The sequence below is a fragment of the Nerophis ophidion genome, linkage group LG20, assembly GCF_033978795.1.
Source record: "Nerophis ophidion isolate RoL-2023_Sa linkage group LG20, RoL_Noph_v1.0, whole genome shotgun sequence".
Lineage (NCBI taxonomy): Eukaryota > Metazoa > Chordata > Actinopteri > Syngnathiformes > Syngnathidae > Nerophis > Nerophis ophidion.
Window position 1 is genome coordinate 23,488,360 of NC_084630.1, and position 25,233 is coordinate 23,513,592.

General features: G+C 42.7%; 2 protein-coding genes across 5 annotated transcripts; one reads left to right on the forward strand and one right to left on the reverse strand.

The window, feature by feature from the left end:
• On the forward strand, positions 1-16,370 carry LOC133538879 (apoptosis-stimulating of p53 protein 2-like). 2 transcript variants are annotated; one of them, XM_061880748.1, is made up of 11 exons: positions 2-157; positions 927-1,206; positions 1,291-1,499; positions 2,095-2,440; positions 2,495-2,631; positions 2,870-3,637; positions 7,051-7,188; positions 7,241-7,374; positions 7,461-7,627; positions 12,086-12,285; positions 12,346-16,370. In XM_061880748.1, exons 1-11 carry the CDS (start codon positions 149-151, stop codon positions 12,388-12,390), a joined length of 2,433 nt encoding a protein of 810 aa, XP_061736732.1. In that variant the 5' UTR covers positions 2-148; the 3' UTR covers positions 12,391-16,370. The 2 variants fall into 2 exon arrangements, with proteins under 2 accessions (XP_061736731.1, XP_061736732.1); XM_061880747.1 differs by having other exon boundaries at positions 1-157; positions 12,086-12,348.
• On the reverse strand, positions 11,273-25,233 carry LOC133538880 (GTP-binding protein 2-like). Of its 3 annotated transcripts, XM_061880751.1 has the most exons (12): positions 22,630-23,466; positions 21,571-21,597; positions 21,314-21,498; positions 21,142-21,253; positions 20,885-21,082; positions 20,650-20,824; positions 16,648-16,867; positions 16,427-16,562; positions 13,325-13,383; positions 13,043-13,214; positions 12,820-12,984; positions 11,273-12,753 (listed from the first exon to the last, which is right to left on the reverse strand). In XM_061880751.1, exons 1-12 carry the CDS (start codon positions 22,948-22,950, stop codon positions 12,577-12,579), a joined length of 1,947 nt encoding a protein of 648 aa, XP_061736735.1. In that variant the 5' UTR covers positions 22,951-23,466; the 3' UTR covers positions 11,273-12,576. The 3 variants fall into 3 exon arrangements, with proteins under 3 accessions (XP_061736735.1, XP_061736734.1, XP_061736733.1); XM_061880750.1 differs by having other exon boundaries at positions 11,273-12,984; positions 16,648-16,864; positions 22,630-25,233; XM_061880749.1 differs by having other exon boundaries at positions 11,273-12,984; positions 22,630-25,227.

Sequence of the window (25,233 nt, forward strand, 5' to 3'; positions counted from 1 at the left end):
CTCTTATGCTGAAGAGCCAAAGCGGAAGCTGTCGTCACGCACAGGCGCTTGACTCTGTGCGCGAATTAAATGGCAGTGATCCTCACACGCGCGGACAAAGTGGTCGTGGACACCGCGCGACCACTTCCTGCTTCCACGCGTGGACGCCATGATGCCGGTGAGCCCCCTTTGATGACCTTTCACCTTGCACTGCTTGCTACTTCATGTTGTTCATGTTAATGACTAACAAGTGGGAGGGGCTTGTGTCGTTTAAAAAAAGTGAATGGACTTGTTGACACAGGTGTCAATCATCTGCGGTGGCGGCCGCTCCGGGCTGTAACTTGTCCCGCCCCCTTGCGGAAGTGTGTTGAACTACAAGGCGCTTTTGACGGACCGCTGTTGATGACGTCATCAAGGTAGCTGAGGGCGAGTGACTGGCACCTGCGTTACCATGACAACGTGAAGGAGGCGAGGGATCTGTGTTCTGCTCGGCAACGGTTGCCACGGTGACCGTGCTGGTGAACAATGAAGCCCACCTGGTCATGTGACCACCCCATATGGCGCCAGGCAAAGTTCAGGAAGTGAGTTGTGGCTGGGTTGCCATGACGACGTGGCAACGTCTTAATCCCAGCCTTTGCCCGTCTTAATGAGACAGCGTGGCGGTGTGTCAGCGTGATGTCATGGTCACATGACAGGGCAGCAGACGCCACATTGTTGGGATGGCGTCCCTCACGGCGGGGGGGGCTCTAATCTGTCTGGATTAGGATGGCGCTAATGAGGTGGCGCTCTACTTCCTGTCTGCCCCTTGATGAGGTTCACAGTTTGACTCCGCCCCCTCCCTTCCCGTCCAGACCGCTTGTCCTGGAGAAGTGCAGGCCGGCTGGTCACATGACCGGCAGACTGTGAGCATGTCTGATGATGTTGTATCCTCCCCTTGTGGCCCCCAGGAGCCACGACTGTGGAGATTGAGGCCAGAGGAGCATCAGGAGGAGCATCAGGAGGAGCATTGGGACTATCATCAGGAGGAGCGTCATGAGGAACATCATGAGGAGCATCATGAGGAACATCATGAGGAGCATCATGAGGAACATCATGAGGAGCATCGGGAGGAGCATCAGGAGGATCAGATGCTCCAAGAGAATGTCCTCAGGCAGGAGGCCAAGCTGCAGCGTGTGCGGGCCCTCAGGGGCCAAGTGGAGAACAAACGCCTCGGCAACAGCGAGCTGGGTGAGCGGAGGGGGTGTCGCCAAGGAGGGGCGTAGCCATGCGACGGCGATGTCATGGAGGTGCTGCGTGTGTGTGCTCTTGCAGCGGGCGAGGTGGAGCAGATGAGCGCCGTGTTGCAGCAGAAGCAGAAGGAGATGCTGCTGGCCGTCGCGCGGGTGGAGGAGCTGAGCCTCCAGTTGGAGGCGCTGAGGAGCATCTCAATGCCGCCTCCTCCTTCTCCTCTTACTCCCCGCCTCCACGCCCCCGCCACTTCCTCCTCCGTTGAGCTGATGCACCTCTGCAGGGAGCTGCAGGTCCGTGTGCTACTTCAATGTGCTAACATGGCGTGCTAATGAAGATGCTAACGTGGCGTGCTAATGAAGATGTTAACATGGCAGGTTAATGAAGATGCTAACGTGGCGTGCTAATGAAGATGCTAACGTGGCGTGCTAATGAAGATTCTAATGTGGCGTGCTAATGAAGACGTTAATGTGGCGTGCTAATGAAGACGCTAATGTGGCGAGCTAATGAAGACACTAACGTGGCGTGCTAATAAAAAAGTTAACGTGGCGTGCTAATGAAGATGCTAACATGGCATGTTAATGAAGATGCTATCGTGGCGTGCGAATGAAAATGCTAACGTGGCGTGCTATTGAAAAAGTTAACGTGGCGTGCTAATGAAGGTGCTAATGTGGTGTGTTAATGAAGATGCTAACATGGAGTGCTAATGAAGATGGTAACGTAGCGTGCTAATGAAGATGCTGACGTGGCGTGCTAATGAAGATGCTAACGTGGCGTGCTAATGAAATGCTAACATGGCGTGCTAATGAAGATGCTAACATAGCGTGTTAATGAAGATGCTAGCATGGTGTGCTAATGAATATGCTAACGTGGCGTTGGACCTTCTAGCTGAGGAAGCAGCTGAACCAGGACCAGAGCAGCCGACTGCAGCAGCAGAGGTCGGGCCTGAACAAGAAGAACGTGGAGGTGGCGGCCATGGAGCGACGCCTCTCTGAGGTCCGCCTTCGTCTTTGGAAGAAGGCGGCTCTGCAGCCCCAGGAGACAAAGGTGCGGGCCCCTGGGGGTCCTGCCCAGGACCACAACATCCGGTGTGGGCCCCCCCTGCAGGTCACCTCGGACGTCGCTGTGGCGGCGGTGGGTCCGTACATCCAGTCCTCCTGTCAGGGGCCCCCACTTCACGCCACCACCCTGCCGATGCCAGTCCCGCCCCGCCGGCCGCAGGAAGCGACCTCAGGTAGGCCAGTCACGTGATCTCCATGAGCCAATCAGACATGTTGTTGTGTTGCAGCGGTGGAGACTAGCCCCGCCCACGCCTGCACTCTGCCCCGCGTGGCCAGCCTGCGCCGCCACTCCTCAAGCTCACGCTACGCTACAGATGCGCCGCCCCATGTCCCATCAAGGACCAATCACATGGCTGAAGACCAGGTACCAGTGGACTCCTTCTCGCTGAGGACCGCGTTACACCCGTGTCACACCCGTGTCACACCCGTGTCACACCCGTGTTACACCCGTGTTACCCCCGTGTTACACCTGTTACCCCTGTGTTACACCTGTGTTACACCCGTGTTACACCTGTGTTACACCCGTGTTACATATGTGTTACACCTGTGTTACAACCGTGTTACACCCGTGTTACACCTGTCTTTGTGTGTTTGGCTGGTAGGCGTGCTCTAAAGCTCAGATGGCATTGCAAGCTCTGCCTCCAGCCACCGCCTTCTCCACCGGAACCTTCCCTGGAAGGATGCGGCCATCAAGGGGCGCCCTACATGTGGCCAGCAAGCAGGACAGTCCCCCCACCTCGGGGCCCCTCCCCCCTGTGCTGCAAAAGCCTTTGACGGTGGCGGCGGCGTCCATAATCCGCGTGTACACGCAGCAAAGCCTCCTGGGAAAGAGCTGCACGCCGCCACGCTGCCCAGCAGGTGACTCGCCACCGCCAAAGGCCAACTTGTCACCTCCACCCCCAGTGTACGGGAGGCCCATCCCCCCGTGCGCCTCCAAAAGGGGCGGGACTGACGGTTGTAGAGCAGAGCGAGCTCCCACTCGGCCGCTCAGTCCCACAAAGCTCCTCCCCTTCCTGTCTTTCCCCGCCGACCCTGAAGTCCTGCGGCGTTGGCAGCACGCCCCCCGGCCCCTGAAGAAGCGTGGCTCTGTGGCAGAGCCCGAAGGCCCGGCGGGCCCCAACATCCAGAAGCTTCTCTACCAGAAGACCACCATGGCTGCCATGGAGACCATCGCCATGGAGACCCCAGAGGATGAGGTGACTCCAACCCCACGGCCCCCAAGTTCACCCGTCACAAGCTCCGCCTCTTTCCGCCCCCCGGCCGCTGCTCTGGAGGGGGCAGAAGAGGAAGTGCTGCATCCAATCACGTCGCCTCATCAGGACCCCTCGCAAGGAGGCCACGCCCTCAACCTGCGACCTTCTGAGGTCACGGTGAGATGACCTGCTCATCATCATCATCATTATTATTAATGGTGGTCATAACATTATTATTACAATAATCATTATCACAACAATAATGTGAAATATAATAATTACGATCATTATTCCAATAATATTATTGAATGATAATACTGTAATAATATAAATAATATAATAGTAATAATACAACTATTATAATAATTATTAAAATGATTAGTATTATAATATTGATACATATAACTATTATTGTACTACGTAGACTTGTAATAATTACTATAATAATAATGATGTCAATAATTGTCATAATAGGAATAAAAATAACGAATAATTAATGTTAATAGAAATAAGAATGTTAATTACAATAATTAGGAATACTAATAATTATATTAATAATAGTCATTATTGCCATTTTTACTAGCATTATTTTATTAACAATTAATGTAATAATGAATCATAATAATATTGCTATTATATTAATATACAATTTATTAGATTATATTTATAATGTAAATAATAAAAATAAAAATATTGATTATCATGAAAATAATAATAATTACAATAGGTATAAGAGTAATAATGATCATGATCATTATAATAATAGGAAAAGGAATATTAATCATCATCCACCCATCCATTTTCTACCGTTTGTCCCTTTTAGGGTTGCGGGTGGTGCTGGAGCCTATCTCAGCTGCATAATAATGATAATAACAATAATAATATTAATGGGTATAACAATAGTAATTATCATAATGATCCTTCCATCCATCCATCCATTTTCTACCGCTTGTCCCGTTCAGGGTCGCGGGGGTGCTGGAATAACAATAATAATATTAATAGGTATAAGAATAGTAATTATCATGATGATGATGATATGATAAAAATAGGAAAATTAATAGTAATTATCATGATAATAATAATAATAGAAAAATTAATATTAATTTTAATAACTAATAATAGGTATACGAATATTAACTATCATGATAATGATAATAGGAAAATGAATAGTAATTATCATGATAAAAAGGGCTTCCCGGTGGCAGAGGGGTTAGTGCGTCTGCCTCACAATACGAAGTTCCTGCAGTCCTGGGTTCAAATCCAGGCTCGGGATCTTTCTGTGTGGAGTTTGCATGTTCTCCCCGTGAATGCGTGGGTTCCCTGCGGGTACTCCGGCTTCCTCCCACTTCCAAAGACATGCACCTGGGGATAGGTTGATTGGCAACACTAAATTGGCCCTAGTGTTTGAATGTGATTGTGAATGTTGTATGTCTATCTGTGTTGGCCCTGCGATGAGGTGGCGACTTGTCCAGGGTGTACCCCGCCTTCCGCCCCGAGATAGGCGCCAGCGCCCCCCCGCGACCCCCAAAAGGGAATAAGCGGTAGAAATTGATGGATGGATGGATGGTAATAATAATAGAAAAAGGAATATTAATTATGATAATAATAATAATAGGTATAAGAATATTAAATATGATAATAATAATAGTAGAAAAATTAATAGTAATAATTATAATTATAATAGGAAAAGGAATATTAATTATGATAATAATAATAATAATAGGTATAAGAATATTAAATATCATGATAATAATAATAGTAGGAAAATGAATAGTAATCATTATAATTATAATAGGAAAAGGAATATTAATTATGATAATAAATAATAATAGGTATAAGAATATTAATTATGATAATAATGATAGGACATGAATATTAATTATGATAATAATAGGTATAAGAATATTAATTATCATGATAATAATAGGAAAATGAATAGTAATTATCATTATAATTATAATAGGAAAAGGAATATTAGTTATGATAATAATAATAGGTATAAGAATATTATTATCATGATAGTAATAATAATAGTCGGTATAAGAATAGTAATGATGATGATAATAATAGGAAAATTAATAGTAATTATGATAAAATCATGATAATTATAATAGGAAAAGGAATATTAATTATCATGATAATAATAATAATAGGTATAAGAGTAATAATTATCATAATTATAATAGTAGAAAAATGAATAGTTATCATCTTGATAATGATAATAACAATAATAATATTAATGGGTATAAGAATAGTAATTACCATGATAATGATCCATCCATCCATCCATTTTCTACCGCTTGTACCGTTCGGGGTCGTGGGGGTGCTGGAATAACAATACTAATATTAATAGGTTTAAGAATAGTAGTTATCCATCCATCCATCCATTTTTTACCGCTTATTCCCTTTCGGGGTCGCGGGGGGCGCTGGCGCCTATCTCAGCTACAATCGGGCGGAAGGCAGGGTACACCCTGGACAAGTTGCCACCTCATCGCAGGGCCAACACAGATAGACAGACAACATTCACACACTAGGGACCATTTAGTGTTGCCAATCAACCTATCCCCAGGTGCATGTCTGTGGAGGTGGGAGGGGCCTATCCCCAGGTGCATGTCTTTGGAGGTGGGAGGAAGCCAGAGTACCCGGAGGGAACCCACGCAGTCATGAGGAGAACATGCAAACTCCACACAGAAAGATCCCGAGCCCGGGATTGAACCCAGGACTACTCAGGACCTTCGTATTGTGAGGCAGATGCACTAACCTCTCTGCCACCGTGAAGACCAGAATAGTAATTATCATAATAATAATTAAAGTTGTAAGAATAGTAATTATCATAATAATAATAGAAAAAAGAATAGTAATTATCATGATACTAATTATAATAGGATAATTGTAATTATCATGATAATAATAATAATAGAAAAATAAATAGTAATTATAATAATAGGAAAAGGAATAGTAACTATCATGATAATAATTATAATAGGTACAATAGTTATTATCCTGAAAATAATAATAAAGATAATAATAACAGGTATAAGAAATACGTGTGATGAGGTGGCGACTTGTCCAGGGTGTACGGCGCCTTCCGCCCGTAGCTGAGATAGGCACCAGCACCCCCCGCGACTCCAAAGGGAATATGCGGTACAAAATGGATGGATGGTATAAGAATAGTAATTATGCTAATAATAATAATAATAATAGGTATACAGATAGTAATTATTATAATAATAATAGGAAAAGGAATAGTAATTATCATGATAATAATAATAAGAAAGGAACAAGAAAAGTAATTATGATAATAGGAAAATGAATAATTATGATAATTATAATAGGAAAATTATTATTAATCATCATATTAATAATAGGAAAAGGGATAGTAATTATCACGATAATAATAATAGGAAAATGATTAGTAATTATGATAATAATAACAATAGATATAAGAATAGTAATTAAAATGATAATAATAGTGATAGGTATAAGAATAGTTATAATAATGATAATAAGTATAAGAATATTGATTATGATAATAATAGGTACAATAAAAGTAATTGTAATGATAATATTAAAGCTAATAAACCTTTCAGGCAAAGAAGTCCATCCTGCGCACAGCTGCCTCGGGTCCTGTCGACGGGGCGCTGCGGGTCAAGTTCAACGCCCTCGCCATCCTGCTGGACTCTTCGCTGGAGGGCGAGTACCACCTCGTGCGCAGGCTCATCTACCAAGTGAGTCTCCTCGCCACCTCGGGCGCTGTGGTCCCTGACGCTTGTCTTGCAGGTGGACGACCCCAGCGCCGCCAACGACGAGGGCATCACGGCGCTACACAACGCCGTGTGCGCCGGACACACCCACATCATCAAGCTCCTGGTGCGCTTTGGCGTGGACGTCAACGCCGCAGACAACGACGGCTGGTCAGTAGAGCGTGGTGTGCCCCCGCCCCCAAGGTCGCGACGCCTCCTTATGTGTTCTCACGCTGTCTTTTGGGGGGTGTGGTCAGGACGCCGCTGCACTGCGCCGCCTCCTGCAACAACGTGCGGGCGTGTAAGTTCCTGGTGGAGTCGGGCGCCGCCCTCTTCGCCGCCACCTACAGCGACATGCAGACCGCCGCCGACAAGTGCGAGGACACGGAAGACGGCTACGCCCAGTGTTCGCAGTTCCTCTACGGTGAGAAACCTCTGATGCACACACACACACGTCCTCACTCTACACAACACTCTACAAGTTCCAGCAGGAAGTTCTCATCTTTGCTGCTCACCATCACTTATTGGCTCTGTGTGTAGCCAAGTAATATTCTATGTAAGTATTAATGTATTTAATGTATAACGTACACAAGTACTATTGTATTTAATGTATGGTGTATGCAAGTATTGTAGCAAACTGTTTCACTCTGAGTTTATCTCAGTCTGTGTGTCTGTAATCTGATTTACGTTTGTGTACTGATTTGTGCATCTGTAATCTGATTCACATGTTTGTGTACTTATCTGTGTGTTTATATCTAAGTCTGTGTGTCTGTAATCTGATTCACGTGTTTGTGTACTTATCTGGGTGTTTATATCTCACACTCTGTCTAATCTGATTCACGTGTGTGTGTACTGATTTGTGTGTTTATATCTCAGTCTGTGCGTCTGTCATCTGATTCACGTGTGTGTGTTCTGATTTGTGTCTATATCGCACTCTGTATCTAATCTGATTCACGTGTGTATGTACTGATTTGTGTGTCTAATCTGATTCACGTGTGTGTACTGATTTGTGTGTTTATCTCAGTCTGTGTGTCTGTAATCTGATTCACGTGTTTGTGTACTTATCTGTGTGTTTATATCTCACTCTGTGTCTAATCTGATTCACGTGTGTGTGTACTGATTTGTGTGTTTATATCTCAGTCTGTGCGTCTGTAATCTGATTTACGTGTTTGAGTACTTATGTGTGTTTATATCTCAGTCTGTGTGTCTGTAATCTGATTCACGTGTTTGTGTACTTATCTGGGTGTTTATATCTCATTCTGTGTCTAATCTGATTCACGTGTGTGTGTACTGATTTGTGTGTTTATCTCAGTCTGTGCGTCTGTAATTTGATTCACGAGTGTGTTCTGATTTGTGTGTCTATATCTCAGTATGTGCTTCTGTAATACAATTCTCGTGTTTGTGTACTAATTTGTGTGTATCACCATTTTAGTGTGTGTAATCACCTGTATCTGTTTACTAATTTGTGTGTATCTAACGCCATCTATGCTTTTGTAATCTGATTCATGTTTGTGTACTACAAACCCCGTTTCCATATGAGTTGGGAAATTGTGTTAGATGTAAATATAAACAGAATACAATTATTTGCAAATCCTTTTCAACCCATATTCAGTTGAATATGCTACAAAGACAACATATTTGATGTTCAAACTCATAAACTTTATTTTTTTTTGCAAATAATAATTAAGTTAGAATTTCATGGCTGCAACACGTGCCAAAATAGTTTGGAAAGGGCATGTTCACCACTGTGTTACATTACCTTTTCTTTTAACACTCAATAAACGTTTGGGAACTGAGGAAACTAATTGAAAGTGGAATTCTTTCCCATTCTTGTTTTATGTAGAGCTTCAGTCTCCGCTGTCGTATTTTACGCTTCATAATGCGCCACACATTTTCCATGGGAGACAGGTCTGGACTGCAGGCGGGCCAGGAGAGTACGCACACTCTTTTACTACGAAGCCACGCTGTTGTAACACGTGGCTTGGCATTTCTGGCTGAAATAAGCAGGGGCGTCCATGATAACGTTGCTTAGATGCCAGCATATGTTGTTCCAAAACCTGTATGTAACTTTCAGCATTAATGGTGCCTTCACAGATGTGTAAGTTACCCATGCCTTGGGCACTAATGCACGCCCATACCATCACACATGCTGGCTTTTCAACTTTGCGCCTATAACATTCCGGATGGTTATTTTCCCCTTTGTTCTGGAGGACACCACGTCCACAGTTTCCAAATATAATTTGAAATGTGGACTCATGAGACCACAGAAATCCTTTCCACTTTGCATCAGTCCATCTTAGATGAGTGTTTTTAATAAATGGCTTTCGCTTTGCATAGTAGTTTTAACTTGCACTTACAGATGTAGCGACCAACTGTAGTTACTGACAGTGGTTTTATGAAGTGTTCCTGAGCCCATGTAGGGATATCCTTTACTCACTGATGTCGGTTTTTGATGCAGTACCACCTGAGGGATCAAAGGTCCGTAATATCATCGCTTGCGTGCAGTGATTTCTCCAGATCCTCTGAACTTTTTCATGATTTTACAGACCGTAGATGGTAAAATCCCTAAATTTGTTGCAATAGCTCGTTGAGAAATGTTGTTCTAAAACTGTTCGACAATTTACTTACAAAGTGGTGACCCTCACCCCATCCTTGTTTGTGAATTACATAGCATTTCATGGAAGCTGCTTTTATACCCAATCATGGCACCCACCTGTTCCCAATTAGCCTGCACACCTGTGGGATGTTCCATATAACTGTTTGATGAGCATTCCTCAACTTTATCAGTATTTATTGCCACCTTTCCCAACTTCTTTGTCACGTGTTGCTGGCATCAAATTCTAAAGTTAATGATTATTTGCAAAAAAAAATGTTTATCAGTTTGAACATCAAATATTAGGGGTGTGGGAAAAAATCGATTTGAATACAAATCGCGATTCTCACGCTGTGCGATTCAGAATCGACTCTTTTTTTTTTAATCAATCCAACAAACCACTACACAGCAATACCATAACAATGCAATCCAATTCCAAACCCAAACCTGAGCCAGCAACACTCAGAACTGCAATAAACAGAGCAATTGAGAGGAGACACAAACACCACACAGAACAAACCAAAAGTAGTGAAACAAAAATGAATATCATCAACAACAGTATCAATATTAGTTATAATTTCAGCATAGCAGTGATTAAAAATCCCTCACTGACATTATCATTAGACATTTATAAAAATAATAAAAAAGAACAATAGTGTCACAGTGGCTTACACTTGCATGGCATCTTATAAGCTTGACAACACAGTGTCCAATGTTTTCACAAAGATAAAATAAGTCATATTTTTGCTTCCTTTAATAGTTCAAACAAATTTACATTATTGCAATCAGTTGATAAAACATTGTCCTTTACAATTATAAAAGCTTTTTATAAAAAAATCTACTACTCTGCTAGCATGTGAGCAGACTGGGTAGATCCTGCTGAAATCTATGTATTGAATGAATACACAATCCTTTTGAATCGAAAAAATATCGTTTTTGAATCGAGAATCGTGTTGAATCGAAAAAAATTGATATATTATCGAATCGCGACTCCAAGAATCGATATTGAATCGAATCGTGGGACACCAAAAGATTCACAGCCCCATCAAATATGTTGTCCTTGTAGCATATTCAACTGAATATGGGTTGAAAAGGATTTGCAAATCATTGTATTCTGGGTGGCAGAGGGGTTAGTGCGTCTGCCTCACAATACGAAGGTCCTGCAGTCCTGGGTTCAAATCCAGGCTCGGGATCTTTCTGTGTGGAGTTTGCATGTTCTCCCCGTGAATGCGTGGGTTCCCTCCGGGTACTCCGGCTTCCTCCCACTTCCAAAGACATGCACCTGGGGATAGGTTGATTGGCAACACTAAATTGGCCCTAGTGTGTGAATGTGAGTGTGAATGTTGTCTATCTGTGTTGGCCCTGCGATGAGGTGGCGACTTGTCCAGGGTGTACCCCGCCTTCTGCCCGATTGTAGCTGAGATAGGCGCCAGCGCCCCCCGCGACCCCAAAAGGGAATAAGCGGTAGAAAATGGATGGATGGATGTATTCTGTTTATATTTACATCTAACACAATTTCCCAACTCATATGGAAACGGGGTTTGTAATTTGTGTGTGTGATCAGATCTATGTGTCCGTGTCCTAATTTGTGTGTGTGTGTATGTCAATCTGTGCTTCTGTAATCCAATTCACTGTGTCTGTATCTCAATCTGCGTGTGTGATGAGATCTGTGTGCGTGTTTTAATTTGTGTGTCCGTATTTACATCTGTGTGTTTGTACATACACAAATCAAAATATGGACACACAAATTAAAACACGCACACAGATCTGATCACGCACACAGATCTGATCACACACGCAGATTGAGATACAGACACAGTGAATGGATTGCAGATGCACAGATTGATATACACACAGAAGTTAAAATACACACAAAATGAATTGATTTCAAACACTGTTTGTGATACAGACACACATCAATTCAGATTACAGACGCACAGATTGCGATACAGGCACACAAATCAGTACACAGATGAAAGACCCACAGATTGCGATACAAACACATGGATTACAGACGCAGATTACGATACGGACACGCAAATCAGTACATGGATTACAAACGCACAGATTGCGATACAGACACACAAATCATTACACGATTACAGATGCACATATTGCAATACAGACACACTAATCAGTACACAGATTACAGATGCACAGATTTTGATACACACAAATCAGTACATGGATTACAGACGCGAGGATTGCGATACAGACACACAAATCAGTACACAGAAGGCCAATAGTTTAGTGACAGTAGTCCATGTGTGTGTGTATGTGTGAGTGCAGGCGTGCAGGAGAAGATGGGGGTGATTAATAGGGGCGTGGTCTACGCCCTGTGGGACTACGAGCCTCAGAGTGGCGATGAGCTCCGCCTCCAGGAGGGCGAGGGCGTAACGGTGCTGAGGCGGGAGGACGAGGCGGAGGACGAGTGGTGGTGGGCGAGATGCGGCGACCACGAAGGTTACGTCGCCCGCAACCTGCTGGGGGTGAGTCCTCCAGAGTTAGCATTAGCATGTAGCGGCGCTAACATTCCCCATGATTGACAGGTCTGCGCGAGGGTCCGCCCCCGCACAGGACGCTTCACCGAATGATGGACAGTTGCCAGGGATCAGGTCACAGGATTAAAGATTGAGATCTTCAGCATGACTCCGCCTCCTCTTGAGCGAGGTCATTTATTGAAGAAGAAGGTGGTGTCGGCACAGCATGCAGAGAAAAGGGTACATTCACCTTGAAAGTGCTGAAAGGAGCCAAGATGGCGTCCACAAATTGAGATTATTTTAGTGAGGGTTCTGCTTCTGCCGGAGGTTCTGGTCCGCAGGGAGCAGGCGGGTGACGTGGCCGATGCCTTTGGTCACGCCCTCTCTGAAGAGCAGCTTGGCGCCGGTCCGCAGGTACTCGGGATGTTTGATGAAGTGGAAGCCCACCACGGCTCGCTCGCCGGTCCGCAGCTCGTCCTGCGAGGGGGAGAGAGTGGCGTGACCTGCCGGCAGCCATCTTGCGAACGTAGCGCCGAAATGCACCTTCCCGTAGACGCTCTGGACCACGGCGGTCTGCCGCACGTTGCCCACGTGGACGGTGACCTGTGACCCCCGGCGGAAGGTCTTGGCGTGGAAGAGGAGCACGATGGCGGCCTCGAACTCCCGGCAGACGGTGGGCTTCATCTTGGGACTCACCATCACCATCCCCTGCCGGGACAGCAGCCGTCATGTCGCTGCGGTCGCCGCCCTCTTTGCCACCTCTCACCTTGCGCAGCAGCGAGCGGTCAAAGTTGCCCAACGCCAGCGTGGCTGCCTGCCCCGCCCTCAGCAGCCTGCACGCCGAGCGGTTCCTCTGGATGCTCGCCACCCTCAGGCGCAGGAAGTGGCCTTGCTCCGTGGGCCCCACCACCAGCCGCTCGCCCTCGCGACACACCCCGCTGACACACACACACATTGTTGGACACTGGCCATGCTCTCACCTGTACACAGTCCCGCCCACCAGCGTGCTCTCACCTGTACACAGTCCCGCCCACCAGCGTGCTCTCACCTGTACAGAGTCCCGCCCACCACCGTGCCCACCTCAGGCACCGAGTAGATCTCGTCCACCTGCAAGTACACCACCGTGTCCACTAGTGTAGCTGCAATGCATCATGGGAGACATGTTGGCGCTTTCATGTTTAGAGTGGGAGGAGCCAAATACAATCATTAATCATTAAAAATATTATTTTTATATTAGTTATTGTATTAAGACCATTCATAATAATTACTTAAATGGTTATTATATTGATCATAATAATAATAAAAGCAACAATACCAATAATAGGAATAATTGTTGTTATTGTAATAATAATAATAATAATAATAATCAGAATTAAAATACTAAAAAGAATAATTGTAATAATAGAAAAGTAATTATATTTATTAGTTATTGTAATAGGACAATTTATAATAATTACTGTAATAATGATTATTACTATTATTATTATAGTAATAATACCAATAATAGGAATAATAATCATAATTACAATACTAAAATGAATAATTGTAATAATAAAAATGTAATTCTATTTATATCAGTTATTGTAACATGACAATTTATAATCATTACTGTAATAATAATGATTATTATATTTATCATAATATGAGTAATGATAGCAATAATAGAAATAATTATTATAGTAAAAATGATAGGAATAATAATCATAATTACAATACTGAAAAGAATCATTGCAATAAAAGTATAATAGTTATATTTATATTAGTTATTGTCATAAAACCATTTATAATAATTACTGTTACAATTAAATTTATCATGATAATACAAGTAATAAAACCAATACCAGGAATAATAGTAATAGAAATAATAATCATAATTAAAACTAAAACACGTAATTGTAATAATAAAATATATATTTATATTAGTTATTGTAATAAGACAATTTATAATAATTACTGTAATAATGATTATGTGTCATAATAATACAAGTAGTAATACCAATAATAACAATAATAATTATATGAAAAATCATCATTACGATACTAAATAGAATTGTAATATTACAAATATAATTATAATATTGATGTTAGTTATTGTAATAAGACTATTTATAATTACTGTAATAATTATTATATTTATCATGGTACAAGTAATGATACCAAAAATAGGAAAAATAATAATTATAATAATTATGACAGGAATAATCAATTACAATACTACAAATAATAATTGTAAAAAATAATGAACAATTATATTGATTAGTTATTGAAATAAGACCATTTATAATAATTATTATATTGATCATAATAATAGTATGAATAAAACCAATAATAGGAAAAATAATAATGATAGGAATAATAATCATAGTTACAATACTAAAAATATTTATTGTAATATTAAAAATATAATTTTATTAGTTATTGTAATAAAAAAATTATAATAACTACTGTAACAATGATTATTATTATATTATAATAATATGAGTAACAATACCAATAAAAGGAATAATAACAATCACAACACTAAAAAATGATAATTGTAATAATAACATTTTAATTATTGTAATGAGAACATTTAATAATAATTACTGTAATGATTATTATATTCATCATAATAATACCAATATTAGGAATAATTAAAATAATAGGAATACTAAAAGGAATAATTGTATTAATACAATAAATAATAATTACTGTATTAATGAGTATGATTATCATAATACCGATATTAGGAATAATAATAGGAATACTAAAAATAATAATTGTAATATTACAATAAATAATAACTACTGTATTAATGATTATGATAACATTTATCATAATACCACCAATATTAGGAATATTAATAATAAATTTAATAGACGACTATATCCACTAGTGCAGTGGTTCTCAAATGGGGGTACGTGTACCCCTGGGGGTACTTGAAGGTATGCCAAGGGGTACGTGAGATTTTTTTTAAATATTCTAAAAATAGCAACAATTCAAAAAAACCTTTAAAAATAAATTCATTGAATAATACTTCAACAAAATATGAATGTAAGTTCATAAACTGTGAAAAATACAACATTGCAATATTCAGTGTTGACAGATAGATTTTTTGTGGACATGTTCCGTAAATATTGATGTTAAAGATTTATTTTTTTGTGAAGAAATGTTTAGAAGTAAGTTGATGAATCCAGATGGATCTCTATTACAATCTCCAAAGAGGGCACTTTAAGTTGATGATTACATCTATGTGGAGAAATCTGCATTTAGAATTGAATCACTTGTTTCTTTTTCAACAAGTTTTTAGTTATTTTTATATATATTTCCCAAATAGTTGAAGAAAGACCACTACAAATGAGCAATATTTTGCACTGTTATACAATTTAATAAATCAGAAACTGATGACATAGTGCTGTATTTATCTCCTTTTTTCAACCAAAAATGCTTTGCTCTGATTAGGGGGTACTTGAATTAAATAAAATGTTCACAGGGGGTACATGACTGAAAAAAGGTTGAGAAGCACTGCACTAGAGGGCCTTCAACTTGTAATTGACACACAATCAGCATGGACTGACTGACAAGTGTAGCTGCAATGCATCATGGGAGACATGGTGGGCGGAGTTGAGTTCTCTGATTACAAAAGTAGGAGGAGCAAAATATAATTACAACAATAGTAATAATAATAATAATAGGAATATTAACTGTAATAATAATCGTATTCAAAATATTAGAACACACTAATCAATTAACATGAATATAATAAATAAATAATAAATGGGTTGTACTTGTATAGCGCTTTTCTACCTTCAAGGTACTCAAAGCACTTTGACACTACTTCCACATTTACCCATTCACACACACATTCACACACTGATGGAGGGAGCTGCCATGCAAGGCGCCAACCAGCACCCATCAGGAGCAAGGGTGAAGTGTCTTGCTCAGGACACAACGGACGTGACGAGGTTGGTACTAGGTGGGATTTGAACCAGGGACCCTCAGGTTGCGCACGGCCACTCTCCCACTGCGCCACGCCGTCCCTAATGATGTCTTTATATTAATTATTATAAAAAATATAATAACTGATCATAAAAAGAATAGTGGTAATAAAAACAATAATGTAAAAAGTGAAATTACCTGTGTGCGTGTGTGTGTGTGTGTGCGTACGCACCTGGAACTCAGTCAGCTGCTGCATGAGCTCCTCTTGTTCTTTGCTGTTGCTCAGAGGAGGAAGAACGTTCAAGAAGACCTTGAGGAGCTCCAGACTTTCTCCTGACACACTGGACACTGTCAGGATGGGCGTGATGCTGCACACAAACACACACATGCACATGCGCACACACACAGGACCAGTTAGCACACACGCACACACAATTGCATACACACACGCACCAGGCCGACTGAGCGAACTGCTGTGCGGCGGCCACAGCGTCGTCGGGGCAGGAGAGCAGGAGAGGAACCTTGTTACAGCCCGGCTGCTTGAGGAGTCTCTCCAGCTGTCGCAGGGTCTTGTCCAGCGTGGCCCTCGAACACACGTCCACTTTACTGACCACCACGAAGATGGGAACTTTCAGCGCCATGGCCAGCCCCAGATGCTCCCGACTGGTACCTGCTGCATGGAGGATACTGCACATTATACTATATCAACTACTACACATTATACTACACACTACATCAACTATTACGTACATGATCTACTGCACATTATTTACAGTACAACTATTATGTACATGATCTACTACACATATACAGTACATCAACTACTACACATTATATACAGTACATCAACTACTACACATTATATACAGTACATCAACTATTATGTACATGATCTAATACACATTATATACAGTACATCAACTACTACACATTATACACAGTACATCAACTACTATTATGTACATGATCTACTACACATTATATACAGTACATCAACTACTACACATATACAGTACATCAACTATTATGTACATGATCTACTACACATTATATACAGTACATCAACTACTACACATTATACTACACACTACATCAACTACTATTATGTACATGATCTACTACACATATACAGTACATCAACTACTATTATGTACATGATCTACTACACATATACAGTACATCAACTACTATTATGTACATGATCTACTACACATTATATACAGTACATCAACTACTACACATTATACTACATCAACTACTACATATTATACAACACAGTACATCAACTACTACACATTATACTACACAGTACATCAACTACTATTATGTACATGATCTACACATTATATACAGTACATCCACTACTACACATTATACTACAACCTACATCAAGTACTACACATTATACTACACAGTACATCAACTACTACACATTATACTAATCAGTACATCAAGTACTACACATTATACTACAACCTACATCAAGTACTACACATTATACTACAACCTACATCAAGTACTACACATTATACTACACACTACATTAACTACTACACATTATACTACACAGTACATCAACTACTACACATTATACTACACAGTACATCAACTACTATTATGTGCATGATCTACTACACATATATACAGTACGTCAACTACTACACATTATATTACACAGTACATCAACTACTACACATTACACTACACAGTACATTAACTACTAAACATTATATACAGTATATGAACTACTAAACATACTACACATATACAGTACATGAAGTACTACACATACTACACAGTAAATAAACTACTATTATGTACACAAACTACTAAACATTATACTACACAGTACATGAACTACTACACGATACTACACAGTACATAAACTACTATTATGTACATGAACTAGTAAACATTACACTACACAGTACATTAACTACTAAACATTATATACAGTATATGAACTACTAAACATACTACACATATACAGTACATGAAGTACTACACATACTACACAGTAAATAAACTACTATTATGTACACAAACTACCAAACATTATACTACACAGTACATGAACTACTACACATTATATACAGTACATGAACTACTACACATTATACTACACAGTACATAAACTACTATTATGTACATGATCTACACATTATAACACATTTAAGTCTCATCTTAAAACTCATCTGTATACTCTAGCCTTTAAATAGACCTCCTTTTTAGACCAGTTGATCTGCCGCTTCTTTTCTTTCTCCTATGTCCCCCCCCTCCCTTGTGGAGGGGGTCCGGTCCGATGACCATGGATGAAGTACTGACTGTCCAGAGTCGAGACCCAGGATGGACCGCTCGTCGGGACCCAGGATGGACCGCTCGCCTGTATCGGTTGGGGACATCTCTACGCTGCTGATCCGCTTGAGATGGTTTCCTGTGGACGGGACTCTCACTGCTGTCTTGGAGTCACTATGGATTGAACTTTCACAGTATCATGTTAGACCCGCTCGACATCCATTGCTTTCGGTCCCCTAGAGGGGGGGGGTTGCCCACATCTGAGGTCCTCTCCAAGGTTTCTCATAGTCAGCATTGTCACTGGCGTCCCACTGAATGTGAATTCTCCCTGCCCTCTGGGTGTGAGTTTTCCTTGCCCTTTTGTGGGTTCTTCCGAGGATGTTGTAGTCGTAATGATTTGTGCAGTCCTTTGAGACATTTGTGATTTGGGGCTATATAAATAAACATTGATTGATTGATTGATGATATACAGTAAATCCACTACTACACATTATACTACAACCTACATCAAGTACTACACATTATACTACACAGTACATCAACTACTACACATTATACTACTCAGTACATCAACTACTACACATTATACTACAACCTACATCAAGTACTACACATTATACTACAACCTACATCAAGTACTACTCATTATACTACACACTACATTAACTACTACACATTATACTACACAGTACATCAACTACTACACATTATACTACACAGTACATCAACTACTATTATGTACATGATCTACACATTATATACAGTACATCCACTACTACACATTATACTACACACTACATTAACTACTACACATTATACTACACAGTACATCAACTACTACACATTATACTACACAGTACATCAACTACTATTATGTGCATGATCTACTACACATATATACAGTACATCAACTACTACACATTATATTACACAGTACATCAACTACTACACATTACACTACACAGTACATTAACTACTAAACATTATATACAGTATATGAACTACTAAACATACTACACATATACAGTACATTAAGTACTACACATACTACACAGTAAATAAACTACTATTATGTACACAAACTACTAAACATTATACTACACAGTACATGAACTACTACACGATACTACACAGTACATAAACTACTATTATGTACATGAACTAGTAAACATTATACTACACAGTACATGAACTACTACACATTATATACAGTACATGAACTACTACGCATTATACTACACAGTACATGAACTACTATTATGTACATGAACTACTACACATTATATACAGTACATGAACATGAACACATTATACTACGCAGTACATGAACTACTATAATGTACATGACTTACTACACATTATACTTATTAGCCCCCCTGAAGTGAATGTTTATCTATTGGTCTGTATGTGTCAAGATGTACCCTATTGTCTCTCACGCCCCCCCTGAAGTGAATGTTTATCTATAGATCCGTACGCTATGGTCTCTCACGCCCCCCCTGAAGTGAATGTTTATCTATAGATCCGTACGCTATTGTCTCTCATGCCCCCCTGAAGTGAATGTTTATCTATTGGCCAGTATGTGTCAAGATGTACCCTATTGTCCCTCAAGCCCCCCCTGAAGTGAATGTTTATCTATTGGCCTGTATGTGTCAAGATGTACCCTATTGTCTCTCACGCCCCCCCTGAAGTGAATGTTTATCTATAGATCTGTACGCTATTGTCTCTCATGCCCCCCTGAAGTGAATGTTTATCTATTGGCCAGTATGTGTCAAGATGTACCCTATTGTCCCTCACGCCCCCCCTGAAGTGAATGTTTATCTATTGGCCTGTATGTGTCAAGATGTACCCTATTGTCTCTCACGCCCCCCCTGAAGTGAATGTTTATCTATAAATCCGTACGCTATGGTCTCTCACGCCCCCCCTGAAGTGAATGTTTATCTATAGATCTGTACGCTATGGTCTCTCACGCCCCCCCCCTGAAGTGAATGTGTATCTATAGATCCGTACGCTATGGTCTCTCACGCACCCCCACCCCACCACACATCCGTTTTCGAGAAGCCCTGCTTCCCCTCCAGCGTTCGCCACCTCCACAATGACAGGATCTCACCACCACAGTCTCGGCCTAGCACTCTGCAGTTGAGCAAAGAAGAAGAAGCTCACCCACTCCCGTGTTGGCGCTGACCACCAGCATGGCAAAGTCGGGGCAGTAGCTGGTGAGGCCAAAGATGGTGGTCTTCAGGTACTTGTGGTGTCCGGCCAGGTCCATGAAGGTGATCATCTTGGAGGAGCTCTCACAGATCTCCTCGGCGCTGCGCGAGTGGCTGTAGTCGACCACCTGCACGGGACAGACACGGGGTGAGTGCGCCACACCTGGCCGGGAGGGGCACGTGCTGACCTGTCCTCTGCTGTTGAAGCCCAGGATCTCGAAGCTGATGCTGGACGTGCGTCCCGTCTGGATCTCGTGCAGGTGCCTGAAGAGGTTGAGACGCGCTCGTCCTCGCCCGTTGTCCAGCTCGCCCTGCGTCAGCACGCCCAGCAGGGTGGACTTGCCAGAGTCCACGTTGCCCAAGACGGCCACGCGCAGGTCCAGGAACTGCAGGCGGACAGACTTTAGTCTCTTTGTGGCGCCGCACCGCGTTCCACCTTCCTCACCTGCTGATCGTCCGGAACCTTCCGCACCAGAACCTCGGCGATCCTGCGCGTGCTGTCGTCCGGCTCATAGTCCACCTCCCGCTCCCGCAGCACCGTGATGTCGGCGCCCACCCTGCGGCGAGACAAGACACGTCAACACGGCGGACAGCCGGCGAGCTCGCCGCCGACGTACTTGTCGGCCATCTTCTTCAGGGTGGCGATGGACGCCTCCATGTCGGCCCGGCTCAGGCCCACCAGCAGACCGTTGTCCTCCACGCCGATCTGGTAGACGGCCTCGCCGCGCCCCTCCTGCAGGCGCCACTTCAGCTGCGTGGCCAGGTGCTCAAAGCGGTACTGAGTGGGGCTAACCAGCTTCAGCTGGGGGGCAAAGGTCACCTGTTAGCGTCACCTGACCCAACCCACTTGGAGGTGTTGGCGACGGCTAGCTACCTTATACTCAATGTTTCCTTCTTCTGCCTGCAAACACACACAGTTAGCACAAATACTTCATTCTGCCTGCAAATACACACAGTTAGCACAAATACTTAATTCTGCCTGCAAAGTTAGCACAAATACAACATTCTGCCTGCAAACACACACAGTTAGCACAAATACAACATTCTGCCTGCAAAGTTAGCACAAATACAACATTCTGCCTGCAAACACACACAGTTAGCACAAATACTTCATTCTGCCTGCAAAGTTAGCACAAATACTTCATTTTGCCTGCAAACAACACACAGTTAGCACAAATACTTCATTCTGCCTGCAAACACACATAGCACAAATACTTCATTCTGCCTGCAAACACACAGTTAGCACAAATACTTCATTCTGCCTGCAAACACACAGTTAGCACAAATACTTCATTCTGCCTGCAAAGTTAGAACAAATACTTAATTCTGCCTGCAAAGTTAGCACAAATACTTCATTCTGCCTGCAAACACACACAGTTAGCACAAATACTTCATTCTGCCTGCAAACACACACAGTTAGCACAAATACTTCATTCTGCCTGCAAAGTTAGAACAAATACTTCATTCTGCCTGCAAAGTTAGCACAAATACTTCATTCTGCCTGCAAACACACAGTTAGCACAAATACTTCATTCTGCCTGCAAACACACACAGTTAGCACAAATACTTCATTCTGCCTGCAAACACACACAGTTAGCACAAATACTTCATTCTGCCTGCAAACACACACAGTTAGCACAAATACTTCATTCTGCCTGCAAAGTTAGAACAAATACTTCATTCTGCCTGCAAAGTTAGCACAAATACTTAATTCTGCCTGCAAACACACACAGTTAGCACAAATACTTCATTCTGCCTGCAAACACACACACAGTTAGCACAAATACTTCATTCTGCCTGCAAACACACAGTTAGCACAAATCCTTCATTCTTTGTACACACAAGACGTGTCTGACGTTTCTGTGACGTCAGGGGTCGGTGACGTCATAAGTGAGTGTTGTCGCGGCGAGCTAGCATGTTGCTAAAGTGCTACCTCGGGCGGTAAAAATGGTTGTTGACATCCGTTGTTGCCTCTGTTGTTGCTCCTTTTGCTCCGACGTCGCCGACCTCGCTTGCTTCGTCTGGCGCGACACTTTTTCGACGTCTTCTTGGCGCCGCCGCTCAGGCCGTGTCTGCCGCGAGACGCCGCGCCGCCCAGCGGGACGGCCAGCATCTCTGCGGGGCGGAAGTGCACCTGCACACAGGTCGGATCGCCTGTGCGGCGTCTAACACGTCCGCCTGCTCGCTGGGCCTCGCCCGGGGGAGATGCTCTCTCTCTCTCTTTTCTCTCTCTCTCCCTCTCTCTCCTCAGCATCACCGCGCGAGCGGCTTTAGCACAAAAACGCTCGCTGCTTCCGTTTAGATTTCCAAAGTAAAGTTCGCCGCAGCCAAATCATTTGTACGTTTTAACGAGAAATGTCGGGCTTTACCTGACCAAGAAAATGTCTGTTGCCATAGTAACCGTGAACATAACATAAGACGTGTTCTCCTCCGTGCTGATAAAAGTGACAGATGTCAGATTTTGGTCACCCCAAAAAATAAAAGTACTCCCTGATTTGAGATATTTAGAGCAGTCCTGAGTTCAATCCCGGGCTCGGGATCTTTCTGTGTGGAGTTAGTATGTTCTCCCCGTGACTGCGTGGGTTCTACTCCGGCTGCCTCCCACCTCCAAAGACATGCACCTGGGGATAGGCCCCTCCCACCTCCAAAGACATGCACCTGGGGATAGGCCCCTCCCACCTCCAAAGACATGCACCTGGGGATAGGCCCCTCCCACCTCCAAAGACATGCACCTGGGGATAGGCCCCTCCCACCTCCAAAGACATGCACCTCGGGATAGGCCCCTCCCACCTCCAAAGACATGCACCTGGGGATAGGCCCCTCCCACCCCCAAAGACATACACCTGGGGATAGGCCCCTCCCACATCCAAAACCATGCACCTGGGGAAAGGCCCCGCCTACCTCCAAAGACATGCAACTGGGGATAGGCCCCTCCCACCCCCAAAGACATACACCTGGGGTTAGGCCCCGCCGACCTCCAAAGACATGCACCTGGGAATAGGTTGATTGGCAACACTAAATGGTCCCTAGTGTGTGAATGTGAGTGTGAATGTTGTCTGTCTTTCTGTGTTGGCCCTGCAATGAGGTGGCGACTTGTCCAGCGTGTACCCCGCCTTCCACCCTAATGCAGCTGAAATAGGCTCCTGCGACCTCCCGCGATCCCAAAAGGGACGAGCGATAGAAAATGGATGTTTGTAAATATAAATATGTATGTGTGTGTGTATGTGTATGTGTATGTGCATATATATATATAAAGGTTGGCAAGTATGGAGGGAAATGGTCTCAGACTGGAGTTTAAAGGCCTGCTGAAATGAGATGTTCTTATTTAAACGGGGATAGCAGGTCCATTCTATGTGTCATACTTGATAATTTCACGATATTGCCATATTTTTGTTGAAAGGATTTAGTAGAGAACATCGACGATGAAGTTTGCAACTTTTGGTCGCTAATAAAAAGCCTTGCCTGTACCGGAAGTAGCAGATGATGTGCGTGTGACGTCACGGGTTGTGGAGCTTCTCACATCGTTTACAATCATGGCCACCAGCAGCGAGAGCGATTCGGACCGAGAAAACGATGATTTCCCCATTAATTTGAGCGAGGATGAAATATTTGTGGATGAGGATAGTGAGAGTAAAGGACTAGGGGGGGAAAAAATAAATAGACGGCAGAGCGATTCAGATGTTGTTAGACACATTTACTAGGATAATTATAGAAAATCCCTTATCTAGTGTTACTAGTGTTTTACTAAAAGTCGGAGGGGTGTGGCCACGAGTGTGGTGACCGCCAGTGTCTCTGAGGGAAGCCATGTTTCTCGACGAGGCGAAGCAAAGGCAGCCATTAGGGCCGGGCTGAGATTTTTCTCCCCTCCCTCCTCCACGGTGGAAGCATCCCACGTTTGGGGGCGGCCAGTCGGAGGAGGCAAAAGAGTCCGCAGCTTCGTCTTTGACAGGTGCACGAGGAACGACGTAAGCTCCGCTCATGTCTACGGTAAGAGCTGACTCATTACCACAATTTTCTCACCGAAACCTGCCGGTTGACATGTGGTAGAGACCCATGTTCGCTTGACCGCTCTGTTTCATAGTAAAGCTTCACCTTCGGGAATGTAAACAAGGAAACACCGGCTGTGTTTTTGTTGCTAAAGGCAACCGCAATACACAGCTTCCCACCTACATCTTTCTTCTTTGACGTCTCCATTATTAATTGAACAAATTGCAAAAGATTAAGCAACACAGATGTCCAGAATATTGTGTAATTATGCGATTAAAGCAGACTTATAGCTGGGATCGGGCTGGAACAATCCGTGACGTCACGCGCACGTGTCATCATACCGCAACGTTTTCAACAGGATACTTGGCGCGAAATTTAAAATTGCAATTTAGTAAACTAAAAAGGCCGTATTGGCATGTGTTGCAATGTTAATATTTCATCATTGATATATAAACTATCAGACTGCGTGGTCGCTAGTAGTGGCTTTCAGTAGGCCTTTAACCTCGGACTTAGTTGAACCTCCAAAGTGGAACACCGCCCACAAGCCCGC